Genomic DNA, 17,593 nt, shown 5'->3' with positions numbered 1-17,593 from the left:
TTTTTCTTTTCTGGGCAACCCCTACATCCTCACCTTTCCCTGCTTCTTGGCCTATCTTTATCTCTTCGGACTCATGGCAGCTGATAAGCAGCAAAAGCTGCAAGGACGCAAAAACATCCTAACCATGCCTTCAATCAGATAAAACCCCTACACATTTAAAATGCAGCCAGATCTGTCAAACAGTTTGCCCTCCACTAAATGCTATCTGAAGTAAACAAAACAAAACAAGTCTTACATGCCTTCTGGAATGCAGCAAGTGAAGGCAACCTCAAAGCCCATGACCATGTATTACAGGATATTAGCATTCAGAAATGAATTATAAGACAGTCCTAGGATAAGGTCCCACCAGAAGACGGCTGCCCGAAGAACGTAACTGGTGCATGGGAGTGTGCCAGGAGATGTGGTTCAGAAAGGATGCATACTGCAGCTGGGTGGCAGAGGTGTGTTGTGTGTTATGTGCTGTCAAGTTGTCTCCAACCTATGGTGGCCCTATGAATGAAAGATCTCCAGAATGTTCTGTCTTTAACAGACTTGCTCAGATCCTGCAAACTGGAGGACGTGGCTTCTTTTATTGAGTCAAGCCACTTCGTTTTGGGTCTTCCTCTTTTCCTGCTGCTTTCCACTTTTCCTAGCATTATTGACTTGTCCAGAGAATCTTGCCTTCTCATGATGTGACCAAAGTATGATAGCCTTGTCATTTTAGCTTCTAAGGAGAATTCAGGCTTGATTTGATCTAGAGCACCACATTTCAAATGAATCAATTTTCTTCCTGTCAGCTTTCTTTACTGTCCAGCTTGTGTATTCTGAAAATTCCACTTGCGACAAAAATGTGTTAGTTTCAATAAATATTTAGATGATGCACTGTTGGGAGAGATGCTGATGGTGGTGATGATTTCTCTCTAGTACCATCAATGAGCAAGTTACTATTTGTAGATATAAAACAAAGGTACACCACTCATGTCAGTGTGAATGTAGCAACTTGCTCGCATTTTTGAGACTATGTAACTGCAGGCTTAAGTTCTATACACAACTATTACAAGCTTAGAAGGATACTGGGATACAAACAGTGACATCAGAAATAAAGTTTATGAAGTGGAATAATATATATATCTAGGCTGGGTGATTAGCAAATGCCAAGTAGTCAATATAATATCAAGCCCTCATTGTAAATACCTAGTATTATATAGCCCCTTGTGGAGTAACTTCCATAACACGTCATTGCAGTCATCCAAGTGTTATGGAAGTTACTCCACAAAAAGGAGCCAAGAAGGTAGAGTAAGATGGAAAGCAAGGAGACAATATCTACTGATTCCTTGAAGGTCCAAACACTGAGGCAGAGGTCTAAGTATCCAGGCAGGAAATAGTTCAAAAGAGCAATAAAGGCAGCATCGCATTTCATGTGAGAACTTACGCAGCTACACAAACATGGATGGTTTGAACCATTCAAAACCACACCTGGGAGACATTTTGTACCCAGCTACAGGACAAGCAGCATTCCTGGGTGGAAAAGAAGTGGGAAGTAATTTCACTTGCGTTCATCATGCTGATTAAATTGCTAAGAAGTGTTGCACTATTTGCAGGATTCGGCTTAACTTAGGCAAAAAATCTTTGCAGCATTTTCTGCTGAGATGAGACTTGGAAGTACACAGAGATCTGGATTGATTTGATGGACTTTTTGAGATGATGGGAATCTAGGTTTCTTCAACTGTTTTCATCTGTCTGTTAATTGTTCTTCAGTCTAAGCCAAAATAATAATATTAAAAACCACCAGCTTTTCATTGGGGATTTGTGCTTCCAGGCAGTGCTATAGCTACCCCAATATAAAATTGATGATGGTGGTAAGATCAAGCATGTTAAAGAACATTGCACACTGTTGATTGTACACCTGCTGGTCCAGAATAATGTGTCATTATTATTCTTCCCAGTTTGATTTCTTTCTCTTTTACTTCCAAAAGTAGTTCCAGTAGAAGAAGGTGCAATCACCTAAAAAGCTGGAGACACGAAGATATAAAACATTTTAACAGATCTGGTGAAATGAGCACTGGTTGCTGTTAACTTTCTTGCATAACCTGTTGTCTAAATTACAGAGCCACTCCTGGAAAGACTCATATCTGCTTGAGCAAACTACATGTACAAAAGCACCCCAAGATAGCAGTTTTGTGGGGAAAGTCTAACAGGATATTCGGTCTAAGAAAGCCACCACCAAACAAATCCCTGGAAGCGCCCTCCATTTTTTGTATCTTGGTGAAAGACTCGGCCGTTGAGAAGGGCCTGACAAGAAAATGAATGTGCTTTCTCACCAGGGTGCTCACTTCCTACCTCAGTCATAATGATGACATAAAGCTTGTGCATGGCTTAAATTGCTCTTTGGGCCAATTTTCTGACCCTCAGTGGAACTTAAGTAACAAATTGACCTTCAACACAGGGATGAATTTAATGAAGAGATAAGATTAGCCATGAGTAACTACCTCCTCTCTGAAGTCTGGGGAAAGGGAATTAGAGTCTTTTACCTCTTTCAGAAATTTTTCTACTTAGAATTGCCAACTTCAGATATTGAGCAGAACCTGGTGAGTAAGAAGTAGAACGTGGCGGAACCTGAAGGCAATGAGTTTGTGGAGCAAGCATCAGACCAGTGAAATAATGGATCACTTACAGCCCTCTTTCTGAGAGTACAATTGTGTATTTATTCCTTTCTCTAATAAGATTTGGTGCATTTCACCTCCCATTAAAATCCAGGTCAAAATGACCACTGTTTTTGCATCCTTCCTGACTCCCAAGCTGGCAATATTTAAATTGGCAGCTGTGGGTAACTGTTTTTAAAACAATGACAAATTGGAACGCCAAGGCTGATAAAAGTCCATAGTGGCACTATCATTCCTCATTTCCCCCCTTCTAAATAAGTCAGTTTTGTGGTATAGCTATGCTAAAGGCAGAGGGAATGCACTGTTTGGAGAAAAAATATTCAACCTATAGAGCTGACACACACACGCCTCCTCAGTTCTTTTCAGTTGTCCTCTACAGATCTTGATGGGAATTCAGAATCTTCAGCAGCAGCATTTGATATCTAGGGATTTGTAACAAAAGTGTTGCCTGGAGATGCCCAGGTTTGACCCTTGAGACCTTCTTCATGCATTCAGGTGCTCTTCCAATGGCCACCACTCTACCACCAAACATTTAATGGCATCTGACAGTTTGCATAGAGTAGTAGACAGAATTGCACTGATGTATAGCTACCGATGCCCCCAGCTGACCCTCCACAGTCCTGCTGGTTGTCATCAGTGAGCATCCTCAGGCCTCAGACCAGCCACAAGAGGACCAGCATTACCTGGTCCTTTCTCCTTACTGGAGAAGCCAGCCTCTTCAAAGGTGTATCTCCCAACCACCATCCTCAGCCCTCCCAGGAACTCACTTACACAAGGGTTTCCTAGTCCCACCCCCAGGTCTCCTTCTGATCTCATCCTGGCCTCCCTGAATGGCCCTCTCCTCAGCCTATCAGCTGGGAGGGCTCCCTGTGTAGGTCTGCCCAGGCTCCACCCCTGGTTTTCCTGCTGTCCTGGGGTCTGCTCTTCTGAGGCTCCAGCTGTTGGAATCTTCCCGTTGGCTGTTCCTGAGCAATCAGCACTGAACTGCTGGCTTGCAAAAGAATGTAGTAATTTTTTGTTAGCCTCATTTATTAATTCAAGTCAGACTAGTCATATTTTAAATGTTATTTTTTAAAAGTTGGTTAAAAGATAAAATTTTGGCATAAAAATATGAATCTTACATTTTGGAAATTTGATTTCAAGATTTTGTAGAATTTCATTAAATCTCACATTCCTGTGCATTAATACTGGAATGTATACATCAGCTGATAAGAACGCCTCAGTCTACCTCCCTTTATCATTCTTGATGGGAAAGTAACATTTAAATTGTATTAGCAACTCTGCAGGGAGGACTGAGAACTTGAGGGGGGGGGAATAAGTGAACAGCAGGTTAAGCCCTATATTTTATTACTGTGGTAGTTATTATTCTGTGGAGGCATGTAAAGGTTAAGAAGCAGAAATGACATTTTTAGTTCACATTTTATCTTGCTGTTCCTTCCTCATCCCCCACCCTTAGACTTCCTTCCCCCCCCCCTTTTATAATGCACTGCAGGGTATCTGGTTGTTCAGGAGGAGGAGGGAAATTTTGTTTCACTTCTAGCATTTGAGGGCAATATGTAGTCAAGTACAAAAGTAACAAAATGGAAGCACCATTCTGACTGCTGCCCACTTGGGTTCAGAACATCTTGTTGCTTCTTAATCTTGCCATTCCCACAGACTTTTATGAGGTTTTCATGTGGCAAAACCTCTCAGCTTTGAGAAATGGTGTTTATTGATCAGCTTGAAAAAATGCCTTTGTATCCTGTGTGATATTTCTTGATCGGAGAAATAATTCTAGCTTTTTGCACAGAACTCTAAACAACATAAATGCACAAGTGCTTGATTGTAAGATTTAAGATTAAAGGATCCTAGCTATTGCAACTTACTCTTAGAAGATTAAGTGGTACAAGAACAAAGTGATGTTTTATTGTGACCACTGAATTTGAAATGTATACAAAGTGATGTGTTATGTGCTGCACATTAAATTCATGTAGGTCAACTGTCTACTTTGACACTCATCTGATAGAGCTTAAAGGCCCTAAGCAACAGTATTTGGCAACTTTTTTACACCCTTATAGGACCTGTCCCAAAATTCTAGTGCTGGTGTATAATAGCTGTACCCAGAAAATAAAAAGGACAGCTGTTCAATGCAATGGCATATCAAGTTACATTCAGCCCATTTTAAATTTTGTCTCACACAATTTCCTTTCCTGTTACAGCCATTGTCCCACATGACTTTTGTGCATGCAAGTTCCCTGATCTACAGCATAGCAATTTTTGGTAGTCAGAGAGGACAAAAAAACTTGTTGGATCCAACCCATTATTTTGTCAGCATTCATACGAGAACGTCAACATCCACCAAATTTTGGATTGTTACTTGTAATGTGAATATTTAAATGTTAGCATGCTGTTCTTCAGGAACACTATGTCTGTTAACTAGTTTTGAGCCAATACATACCCATGCAGACTTCGCAGCCTGGTTTGTAGGTTGCAAAAAGGCTCTCAATGTTGCTTCCGTAGGTTCCTGAAGAAAGGGCAAAGTGTTTACCCATTGGAGGGGGCACATTGTTGTATAGCTTAGACACTGAGGTAATGCTTTCTATGTTCTGGCACTATACTGTGAGTGTGTACAGAGGATCTGCTGTAACATCTTCAGCAAGGTAGGGAGAAGCACGCAGTTACCTGGACAATATGGGAACATCATCTTTCTCTTTCAGTCAGAGTTTCTCCACTTACAGTACATTGCCGGTCCTTGCAGTGCAGTGCCAACAGACACTGTGTCCACATTGCCTAGAGAATCAGGACACACTCCCTTTCTTCACAGTATTAGCAGCCAGTCTGATTGGCTGAAGAACAGTGCAATATCATTTTTCTCACTGTGTGCTCCCTAAGCTGACAAAAGGTGAAGAAGATTGTAGGGAGTAAAAGGGAAGAGAACTACATTAACTGTGAACAACTAAGATGAAAACCTACACATTTAGGGGGGAGGGGGTTTCACACTTACTTATTTATGACATGGTAGTTCATTTTAGCTTTAATCTTAACTCTCAAGATGAATGTGTTCATTCTCCACAGATTTATTGGTGATTTTTACAAGAACCTCCTAAAATTTTCTTGTCTGCTTACTGTTCCTTCTACTTTTCTGGTAACTTCCTTGGTCAAGGAATGCCTCTCCAACATAATTTCTTTTTATGGGTAATTATAAAGTCCTCTAGAGAGGGACGCGGAGAAACTTCACACCTTTTATCTGAGAATAAATGTACTTGTGACATTCCTAGATTTCCACCTTTTCCTTCTTGTGCATTCCTCTTTTTGCTACTTTTTTGGAATGATAATTGTGCCATACAAGAGCACTTAACATGCATCTGGTTTGTATCATTTGCATGCACCTGCCTTATTTTTTAAAGGTGTTTTGCTTCTTTTTCTCTCTCTCTATAAACCTTTACATAGGAGTAAAACAGAAACAAACCAGGAAAACATGGCCCTGTATGAATACTGTGATTATAGATCATCATAAGATAAACTGACTGGGTTTTTTTGAATATCAAAGCATTTGATTGGTGGGGGGAGCTTTGAATCAAGTACATATATTTTATAGTCACATGCTTTTGGGAAAGTTCTTGTGTATTTAATAATTTAGCAAAAGGGGTGATTGCTACAGTACCAGAGCAATTATGTATTTTTACATTTTATGTTGAGTATGAATAGCAGAGGAAGTGGGTGATTGAAACACACGAATTGCACAATTTGCTTCTGGGAAAATGTTGGGAACAGTACGTGTTCTCATTCAATCCTAGAATTAAAGATTATTTGCTTTCTGATTGTTTCTTTCCCCAAGTGTGATTTACAGTTATTCATTACACTCAACCTTTATTGAGAGCAGGGACGGGGAGGAAATTGTTAGCAATACTAGATGGTGCTTTGATTAATGTCCTCATCCTGGACAAGGTTCTTAAGCAGGAGGTGGCAGCTTGGCTCTAGACATTACCATATGATATTGATCGTCTTGCCTCATTTCAGGCTGGCTTTTAACCCAGTTATATGACTGAAACTGCCTTGGTCACTCCGGCTGACTGACTGTCTTTCAAGAAACAGGCGTGGAGAGTATGACCCTGTTGATTCTCATGGACCTCTCAATGGCTTTTGATCTGATTGACCATAGTATATTTCTGGGATCACCCAGCATGGATGAGAGGCATGGAGCCTCAGTAGCTCCTCTCTTACCTGTTTCACCAGGTGGGGCTGCTCCATGATATTTGTGCAGTGAGGTGGCACAGGGCTCTGCTTTATCCCTGGTGCTTTTAAACATTTACATGAGAAACTGTCAAAGTTCACTTGGAGGTTTGGTATGTAGATGACACCCAGTTCTATTTCTCCTTATCGGAAGCAGGAGTTCCTGTGGATATTCTGAAAAAGTAACTCAGTGGGTGGATGGCAACTAATAAACTAAAGCTGAATCATGATAAAGTAGAATTTCTGTTGACAGTGCAGTCCTATGCAGAATTACTCCAGTGTAACCCAACTTAAATCAGTAGACTAAGTTTGAAGTAGCTGCATAGGATTGGATTACTAGCGATCCAATGAAGTGTTGTGATTAGGACAAAGGTCCCCAACAGTGCTGACTCTGTTGTCACTTTTGGAATTTTGGAAATGGCTGCCATGGATGGCAGGGCCAAAAACAAAGGAAAATATTACAATTTATTGAGGTAATATTCAACCTATTCTGGATGGTGAATTTGTTCTTAAAATCAGGTTTGCAGTTCTGGAGTTCTCCTCAGTCCAGCACAGTTTATGGATGCATAAGTAGTATTGATAGCATGGAACACTTTTTTCAGGCTGTGGTTGGTTTACCAGATGTATCCCTTCCTAGTAAGTCATGAGCCTGCTGATTAGAGGAGGAAAAAACAGCTAAGTGGTTAAATAGTTATATAAGAACAAATGGATGTCTTTAATAAATCATAAACTCTCTACATCTAAAAAAAATCTATCTGTGCCCTACAACCGCAACATAGGTGTAAAGTACAAACAATGACACAAAATGCTGCAAATATCTAGTTTGGTATATCACTTATGAATGCAGCACTTACAAATTGTACAAAATATGAAGAAGTTATATCATAAAAGAACCAAAATTGCCAAACATGTTCCTGCAATTAGCGTTCTTTAGTGGTATGTATTATCATATTATCAAAAATAAGCAAATATTATCACAAACATACCACAATGCATAGGTTATACTTTTTGGATAAATACTTTTGATCCTATACAATTAATTTCTTATGATTCAACCAGGGCTTTTTTTTCAGCCATAACTCAGTGGAACCAAGTTCCGGCACCTCTTGAAAATATTCATGTGTCTAGTGGCCCCGCCCCCTGATCTCCAGACAGAGATCAGTTCCCCTCATTTCCCTCTTGAGAGTTCCACCATGTCTTTTCCCAGAGACTCTTGAGAGTTCCACCTCCTCTTTTCCCAGAAAAAAGCTCTGTCACCAAACCCTTTAAGTCTTAATTGAGGATGGTGGTATGCTTATTTATTTATTTTATTTATTAGTAAGATTTTTACCTCACCTTTCTGTCCTCACAGCACTATGCCAAGGCAGTCAACACAATCAAAACATACAAATTAAAACCTCATTTTAAAAGCCATTAAAACCAACACATAAATAAATCCTTAAAACCATTTAAAACTGAAACAAAAGATAAAAAGACTGTTAAAACTGGGGAGTGGGATTGCCAGTCCCCCATCTGGGGCAGGGAATCCCCTGCTCCCACCCTCCACCCCCTGTCCCCACTTACATGATCCAGCCCGAATTAGGCTAGATTGGGGCATTGCGGAGCATGGCAGTGCTCCTATGATCTATAGCAGCCCAATCCAGCCAGAACCAGGCTGGATTCAGGCTGAATTGGACCTAAACCGGGCCTAATTGGGCACTGTGGCCTGATCCAGCCCAAATTGGGCCCGAATTGGGCTGGATTCGGCCCCCTGTGGAGCACGGGAGCACTCCCAGGGCTGGCTCACTTCCTGCGCAATGATGTCACTTCCTGGAAGTGACATTATCACACAGGGCAGACGCGCACATGAAGGGGAAAACAGAACAGTGAATACCAGGTCTCTCACCTCCTGCTGGGAGGGTTGGGGGACCTGGCAACTCTACTGGGGAGGGAGGAGAGATCACTGAGGGAATGCCACTGTGGGTTTACGCACTAATACTAGCTTTGTGACACTGATCAGATTACCATGAAGACCTATTGATGTCAGTTGTGAATTACATGTTATGAGAAGGTGATTTATTATATGACAAATTACTATTTTTATATAAATATTTTGCAATTTTGCTGGGGGGGGGGGTTCTTTCAATCTTTTGGGTTACCTAATCAATCTGTCTTTTCTGGTTGGGTTCTTCTCTCCTTTTTTCTTTTTTGTGACAGTATTTTTTCTTGGAAAGCCGTGATCCTGCTACAACCAATCTACTCATTAGTAACATATTGGCATGACTTCAGGTTAAGTTTCTAAAGGCTTCTTCATTAGTACCTTGTTTATTTCTGGGCACACATCAAATTCTTGGACCTTTCCCCCCCTCAAATTCTCTTTATTGTTTTCAAAATCACTAACAATAAAAATAACTTTTACAAGAATAGGTATCTAAAAACAATTATTCAGTATGTTTTCTAAATTTTTATACATTCATACAAACATAAATAACGTACAATCATTTAGCAATTATTATATCTTACTGTATTGAATATCCATCCTGTTATGTGCTATTGTATCTGAGCATATGGGAGTGGATGTGTATAACTAGTAGTGGAGAGATAGATGAAGTATATACTTCCAATTTACCACGGTTCAAGATCTTTAAGTCTTTGGGGGATTTTTTGTTGTTTCATTAGGTATTCTAAGATTGGGTACCAGCTAAGTATAAAGTTTCTTGATGTCACCTGCGGGTTATATACGTGAGAGATTATCTGTAATGGCAGCCATAGTATAATTGTCCCATATTTTTTTATGTCATAGAGAAAGATCTGGAGCATTTACATTTTTCCATCAAGTGGCAATGGCTGCTTTGGCAGCTGATAACAAGATTGACGTAGTTCGTGTCTTAAAAACTCTTGGTCCTTTAATGGCCCTAAATGGTCTAGGGCAAGAGTTTCTGAGACAATGTCTGTTCTCAGGTATATTTACCTAGCTATTTACCTTTTTCTGAAGTCTTTATGTATTCTGAAGCTCCTGTGTTCTGAAGTTTCGTGTGAGTGGCTTTGAATATTAGAAACACGATATTTTAAAATCAAATAAATAAATAAATAAATCAGTATACAGAGGACCTTTGAAAAGGTGGCAGCCAAATAAAGACCTCATGAAGAGTTTCTATAGAATTCTGTAGAATTTCAAATGATTTACCATGCCTAGTGTGACTGTTTCTACAGAAACACTTCACAAGTTCTTTATTTGTTCAGCCTAGCTGACCCAGTTAACTTATTCTCTGTAGGCAGAGATGGAAGCAGAAAAGGGGCTCTAAGTGTCACGGAGGCCATTTTGGAACACATAGTGTAACAGATCTTCAGAACTGCAGGTACCTCATCCTTGAAATTTGCCTTTGTAGGAACAGGAGTCATAAAAATCCCTAACAGAGGCAGGACCTGCATCATTTTTTGAGTGGTAGAGAATTTTTAATAGTTTAATGAGTATCTTCTGAATATGGAAATCCTACTTTGTTTCAGTTCCATCAGAATCCCAATGCAGTTTGGTCCATAGAACTGGTTACTCCAACCAAGTGGACAGGAGAGAAGGTTCTATGGGTGAACAGTTTCCACAAAGCATATAGACTATGAGCTTTTCCGCATGCTAAGTTTATTCCTGGTTTTCTTAGCAGTCAATCCACAAGCACTAAAATTTGTTTGGGCACCCTTCTTCTGCACGTTTGTCCTCCCTCTGCATTTTAACAGATGTGGAGTCAGTTTATTTTCTTCCTCATGTGCCCCAAATAATCAGGCTTTTCAAGCAAGGGTGCTGACATCATCAGTAGTATCACAGCACCTTCCCTTTTTTAATTTTTAGCACATCCTTAAGTTCCCTCCCTCACTGGACTTTTGCCATTTTCTAAAAAGAAATGTCAATTTCACAATGTTATAATGACTTAATGTTGTAATAATAGATGCAGCAGGTTCTCTGAATCCTCAGCTTTCATCTCTAACCCTTTCTGCTGTAGAAAGAGGCTTTTTTCATTGCATATCTGCAATGGAAGGGGCTAGAGACCTACTTTTTTAAAAGCTGGAGATTCAGAGAGCCTGCTGCATCAATTATTACAATGATAGGTCATTGTAACATTATGAAATTCATGATATTTTTTTAAAAAAAATATTGAAAGTGAAACCAGGAGGGGGAAGGAAGGCGGAAAGGAGGAGGAGTGGTTTAACTGATGATGAGCAAGCAGTCATCAGAAAGTGGCAATTTAGAATTGGCTATTAAAAAAAACAGATTGGGGTAAAAGTGATCTCAAAAGAATTGGAAAAAAAGGGGGGGATGAAGTGAAAACTAAAGGGATAAAATGAGTGTGGAAATCAGGGGATAAATTGATATTGGCCCAGAACTGACACCCCTCCCATCCAAAACAAAACATGCAGAGAAGCATAGAAGTAAGGATCAATTCAAACTAGAGATAAACAAATACAAGTCTGGGCATTTCATTGATGGTATTGCAGCTATTTTAACTTAAGCCCTGCTGATGTATTTAACTGGGCAGGACCCTCCACATTTCCATGGAATTTCACAGTGGACTGGCATTTAGAGATGTTTGGGGAAAGAACCACCATTGAGATGTGAGTCTAAGCAAGGTTGGCATTCTTTGACTGGGAAATTCCTAATCACGTTTAGTCTGAGCAGAAACCTATGAATTATCTTGAAATTAAATTCAATAGCAATTCTTTTTCAAACATTACAGCAGATTTGGGGAAATCTCCATGCAATGGAGCCAGACGCTGTGGTAAGTGGTTTATACTGACTATGGCAGCTACGTGGAGTTGCCACCTTCCAGGCGGAAACCAGGTACCTCAGCATGTATGATATTACTTTTGAGTGACCTATTCATTTCTCCAAGAGGAATGAGTAGAACAGACTTATGACTACAAAGCAGAAAAAAGCCCCACTAGTACTGTCCTGTACCGTGGCAGATGCTTGGAAGTTCCTAGCCCACTTTTTCAAATCCAGGTTGGTAGCAAACTCAAGAGGGTTATCTGTTTGATTTGAAAAAGTTGTTATTCACTGTTCAGAAGACTAGGTTTACATAGTGTGATGCAGTAAAAAAACAGGTTAAAATAAAACAATACAATTAGCTTACGTTTATAAAATTACTAAACAAAGATATTTTTAAAAATATGTCCAGCAATCACCAGATACCCTGATTTACCTGGATGAACCAACAAACCTTCAAGGCTCTACCAAAAACACCAAAATCCAGGACCAAGTTAATCACAGTAGGAAGTTAGTCCCATACACTGGGAGCTCCCACAAAGTAAAATGGTTCAGTGGTGTCTGTTCATGTTATATCTGGTGGGTCTGTTAAGATATTTATCAATGACAGAACTTAATAAGCAAGATGGTACATATGGGAGATGGCTTCCCTCAATCATCTTAATCCAAGACCATAAAGCACTTTAAAGGTAAGAAGCAGCACCTTTAATTTAGGCTGGAAGCAAATTGGTAACTAGAAGAACTCACACAAGTCCTGTGTTATATCCTCCCTGCGGCTAATGCCAGAAATCAATCTGCAGGTTTGGATTAGAGATGGGCAGGGGGAGGAGAGTGTTGTGAGAGAGACGAGATCAAGAGGCTGCAGAATAAAGAAATATTATTGGATTCTAAAATGAAGGTTTCTGTCTCTGAACCTGAGGACATTTTGAAGTCTACAGGAAATTTATAGAATTACGATACGGAGGGTAACATTCAGTTAGGTTGCAGCAGTAGTTTCTTTCTCCACTTTCATGCCCCAACACCCGTTCTGCAACATTGCTTCTTTTTTGTTTTTCTTTTATAAGAGTCATTATTCAGAAAATGAAGTATTCCGCCTGTCTACTGTGGAAACCAAAATCGATAATTGCTTTAGTCAGTATTTTTAAATGAACACTGCAAGATACTTCATTAAGCTATAAATGCTAGGTTACAGATGCTTTTTCAATAATAATTAAAATGGATAATAGCATTTGGAGTGGTTACTTGCCTTGAAGAAAGAGACAAGAACATGGGCAGATAAATCATTTATTTCCAACGATACCACTAGAGTTTTTTTTTTTTTTTAAATTAGAGATGGAACAAATTTTTCTCTTCATTTCAGATTTATGAACCATTCCTGCCTTTAGCTCTTCCAGCAGATATCCATGGGATCTGGAGCAGATTTTTGGTACCCTGAATAGAATTATTGAAGCTGTGTGGATTTAACACTTTTAGCCCTGGTGATTCAGAGTACCAACCTCCTCAGAACCAAAGTCCAAGATTTGTATTAGAATGCACTCTGTCTTTGAGTGCCTTTCTGTCTGTTTATGTGATCATTTATCTTGGGATTAAGAATTTCTGAACTCACCTCTGCTCCCAATTTTGCTACATTGTCAAGGTGTGAATTGGAGGTTGAAATAAGTTGAGAGAAAGTGAACAACCCTTGGCAAGGTCAGGGGAATTGACTCACTTCTTCCTTTTATATCGGGATCAGTGTTCATGTAAACAATGACAGCTTTGGTCACTTTCATTGGGTAGAGCTCAAAGCACTTTCAGACAGTGTGGTGAATTGTGAATGACCCAGGACAGTCAACAAACCAATGTACAGCTGCAACACTTGAGAAACCTAGCTTCATGCTGTTGTTATTATCTGAGAATAGCAACACAGGAGTTAACAACCTCTGGATCCTGATGGTGTAAACAAGTTCTTATCATAAAGGAAATTTTAAAAAATGAGCAATAACAGAGCACATCCCATTTGATGGAATCTGATGTAAGTGATTTGGAATATCAGATTTTGACAGAGTTTGATGATCATTATTCAGGCTACTTTTTCTTTGTGAACCATTACATTTTCTTTCCTGATGACCACCATTTAGGAGAACACTTGAAAAGCTTCTGTATTAATGTTCAGTGGTTGTTTTGCAGCACTTCATTGGTATCAGTGTGCAGACATGCTCAAGCCATGCACACAATGATCAGTGGGGGGGGGGTATTGATGTTCCAGCATGTCAGCTGTTGTTTAAATCTTAGTATTCACCCTGAAAAGTGGATTGTGTCTTCCGCATGTGGTAGAAATTCCAAGAAAGCTTAGCTGCTTCTACATTTCTTCCCAGCTTTGATTGCAGTCATGGATACAATGGGTAAACCCAACATGGATTAACACATAAGCATGTGAGGGCCAGGGATAGTATAATAGTTAAGTGCTGGACTGGTACTAGAGTGGTCTACATTTAAATCTCCATTCAGTCATACAGTTCACTGAGTAGTTTTGGGTTAGATGCTGTTATTGTGGCCTCTCCAGACGTGCTCAAAGCAGGTCACCAGTAATAAACAATACAATAAAATCATAAAAACAGTGGTCAAAAATTACCAATATTAAAACAAGCCATAAAACCACAAATCATCAAATGGTCCTCTGGCTAAAAGCAGACCTTAATAGCAGTGACTAAAGGTGGAACCATGCAATTAAAAGGCTGGGTAAAAAAGGATGTCCCAGTGCCTAAAGGTAGGTGTCAAGAAAACCTCAAGAGGAAGGGCATTCCAAAGCCAAGGTGTTATCATTGGAAAAACCCTTTGGTGGTCACCTTCTACCTCATTTCTGCAGGCAGGGCCATAGAGAACAGTGCTTTGGAAGAGGATCTTAATTGGTTGGCTGAGCAATACAGGAGAAAGGTTCCCAAGCCCAAGGTTTTAGATCGAGGCAAGAATGAGCACTTTGAACTGTACCCGAAAACAAAGGACAGCCAGTGCAGATTTTCAGCATAACATTGGTATGATCCCTGTATCCAGCTCAAGACAATAGCCAGTCACAAAGTCATGAGAATAAAGGGAAATGGAAGAACCATGCAGAGTCTTAGAGTTGGAAGGGGTTTTATAGGCTATCTAACCCAGCTTCTTGACCATATGATATACCTTCCTCAGCAAACTGTCAAGAGGGGGTATGCACAAAATGTGTCCCATCTAGCCAAACTGGGCCACCATACATGTATGGATCCCATCAAGGTTCAATAAAGCTTAAAAGGCTGGAGTGTGGGGGTGACACCAAGGACCAGAAAACATGACATGTTTTCAGCCTGGCAGCTCACAAATTGTGCATGGGCATTGTTGCTCTCTCATGCAGTCTTTCAGAAATTATATTGAGGAGAACAGACATTTTTAAAAAGCACAACATAGCATCTGATTTTAATGTCCCAAAAAAGCTCCAGATTAATTCTAGGATTTTTTCTTCTTACATTTCTTCACAGCACCAAGGAAAAATTGGAGTTAAATTTAATGTTGGAACAGATGATATCGCAATTGAAGAAGTCAACGCAATCATTAACGATGGAAAATACCATGTAGTACGTTTTACAAGAAGTGGTGGTAATGCCACATTACAGGTGGACGGCTGGCCTGTTATAGAACGCTACCCAGCAGGTAAGGTCATAAATAAAGACGGTTGGATTGATGGGGGAAAGGATGAACGACAATGTGGTGTTTGCCTTATGTGTGCACACAGGATCTCGGCTTTTTCAAGACTTCGGTGTTCTTTTCCAGTGCAAAAAATCATGAATATGTTTTAGCCTGCAATAATGGCAACTCTTAGGTGAGCCAAAAAGGCACAGATTGTCTTTTATGAAATTTAACACATGAATGAAATTGAAGACCTAGATATCAAGGCACTAAGCCAATATTTTTTCTTAAATTGTTAGTGTACTGGTATACATAGGAGAAGAAAAGGCTTTGACAAAAGCAGCACAATGCACCAAAACAAAACAAAAAACCAGAACTGGATGTTCAGAACAATGGTATTAAGGAAAACATTGTCTGCGTTTATTTTATAACAAACCCTCTACAGCTTTTGGAGATGGGGAAATAACAAACTGTATTAAAGCAGGCACAGGAGCCAAGAAATGCTGCCTTGGAAGAAAAATGGGATTGATTTTAAGAGCATTTGCTTAGGCATGATTGCTGTGGTCTGCAATCCACTTCCTTTAGAGCTTTCTCATAAAAACCAGCTTAACTTCCCCGTTAATTTCCCAAATGAATGAAATTCTGGTTCTCTTGAGATCAACTATCCTTTCATTTTTAATGGTTTTTGCCCAGTATGGTCAATGGTCCTGTCTATGCAGATAATCTTGGGCTTGTGGAAGATAAAGCAGGAAATGGAATATTATGAAAGTGCTGGGTATATTCTACAGTTAAATATCTGTTACTGCAGTAACCAGTGTCTAGATTCTCAGGATGTTTGTCCAGGGGCTGAAACGATCCAATCCTCTCATGCATGGGCAGGATGTATAATAGCAGCAGTAAGTATGCAGTAGTGTGCTATAATAGTCTGAGGTTATCAATAGGATTCTATTTCAAGAACAGGCCAGCATGTTTTGTTTCCCTAAATAGTGCCTGCAGTCCAAGAACTGCATCGTCAGCATTCTCTGCAACATTCCAAGAGATCTTGGGGTACCCCTCTCCTATCACAGGAAGCATCATTTCCCTAAAAAGTTGCCTCTGCCTGTGGCTGCCTGTGCTGCTTATACAGTCAGACCAGCTCCTCTTCCTTTATAGTTAACAACAGTGTTTTATCCAAACAATACCAATAGTATAGATATATGTACAGGCTGGCAAGTAAGAACTCATCCCTTTGCTCTGCTTTTGTTTGGTTTTATTGCTAATTCTTCATGGTAATAAGGCAGATATGTTGGCCAGACATTTGGGCTAACCATAGGCTTGTTCCTCTCTCATGACCAAAATAAATGGCAAAAATTAGTATCTAGACATAATGTAATACCATCAAAGAGAATTGCTTCAACACCAGATGCGTTAATCAGAATTTGGTAACATCAATGCTAATTGGATCTTATGCATTTCGTTGGACTCTTAGTCAACTTATAGTGATGGGGTGGGGACTCAGAAAACTAAGTGAATCAGAAAATAGCTCATTTTCCTGAATGTCAGAATTTGGAAACCCAGTAACAACATTAGATGCATGATAGGGTTTCTGGTGTGCCTGCCCATTAGCCCCCAACTCCGTTGAGAGTCCCCAAATCCTGCCCCATTGCCTGGTCTTACTGGCCTAATGGTAGTGACATTGGCAGCAGAATCAAGGGAGGCCTCATTGGAAGCCTCCCATCTTTGGTTGTTGTGGGTTTTCCGGGCTGTATTGCCGTGGTCTTGGCATTGTAGTTCCTGACGTTTCGCCAGCAGCTGTGGCTGGCATCTTCAGAGGTGTAGCACCAAAAGGCAGAGACAGGCACAGGCAGTAGATACAAATGACCTACATCTTTTCCACACTGTGACACTGAGAGATCTCTGTCTTTTGGTGCTACACCTCTGAAGATGACAGCCACAGCTGCTGGCGAAACGTCAGGAACTACAATGCCAAGACCACGGCAATACAGCCCGGAAAACCCACAACAACCATCGTTCTCCGGCCGTGAAAGCCTTCGACAATACATCGAACACCTCTACGGGGAGGAAACATTCCAACAGTAGATACAAATGACCTACATCTTTTCCACACTGTGACACTGAGAGATCTCTGTCTTTTGGTGCTACACCTCTGAAGATGCCAGCCACAGCTGCTGGCGAAACGTCAGGAACTACAATGCCAAGACCACGGCAATACAGCCCGGAAAACCCACAACAACCATCGTTCTCCGGCCGTGAAAACCTTCGACAATACACCTCCCATCTTTCCTTGAAGCACTGAATTGTTAGTGTCCCAACCACCTTGAACAGAGAGAAATGTAGTTTTTCTACGGAGAATGAGAAGGACAGAGTTCTC

General features: G+C 40.2%; 1 protein-coding gene across 1 annotated transcript in view; it reads left to right on the top strand.

Annotated features, from left to right (window-relative positions):
* Positions 1 to 17,593, top strand: part of NRXN1 (neurexin 1) — a 1,172,093-nt gene that overhangs the window by 983,581 nt on the left and 170,919 nt on the right. The window contains exon 16 of the mRNA XM_054986029.1: positions 15,075 to 15,246. Coding sequence (XP_054842004.1) covers positions 15,075 to 15,246 — 172 coding nt within the window. The remainder of the gene's footprint in view (positions 1 to 15,074; positions 15,247 to 17,593) is intronic.

The sequence above is a fragment of the Eublepharis macularius genome, chromosome 1, assembly GCF_028583425.1.
Source record: "Eublepharis macularius isolate TG4126 chromosome 1, MPM_Emac_v1.0, whole genome shotgun sequence".
Taxonomy (NCBI): domain Eukaryota; kingdom Metazoa; phylum Chordata; class Lepidosauria; order Squamata; family Eublepharidae; genus Eublepharis; species Eublepharis macularius.
Note: the sequence above shows the minus strand (reverse complement) of the source record. Positions and strands in the feature narration are given on the sequence as shown.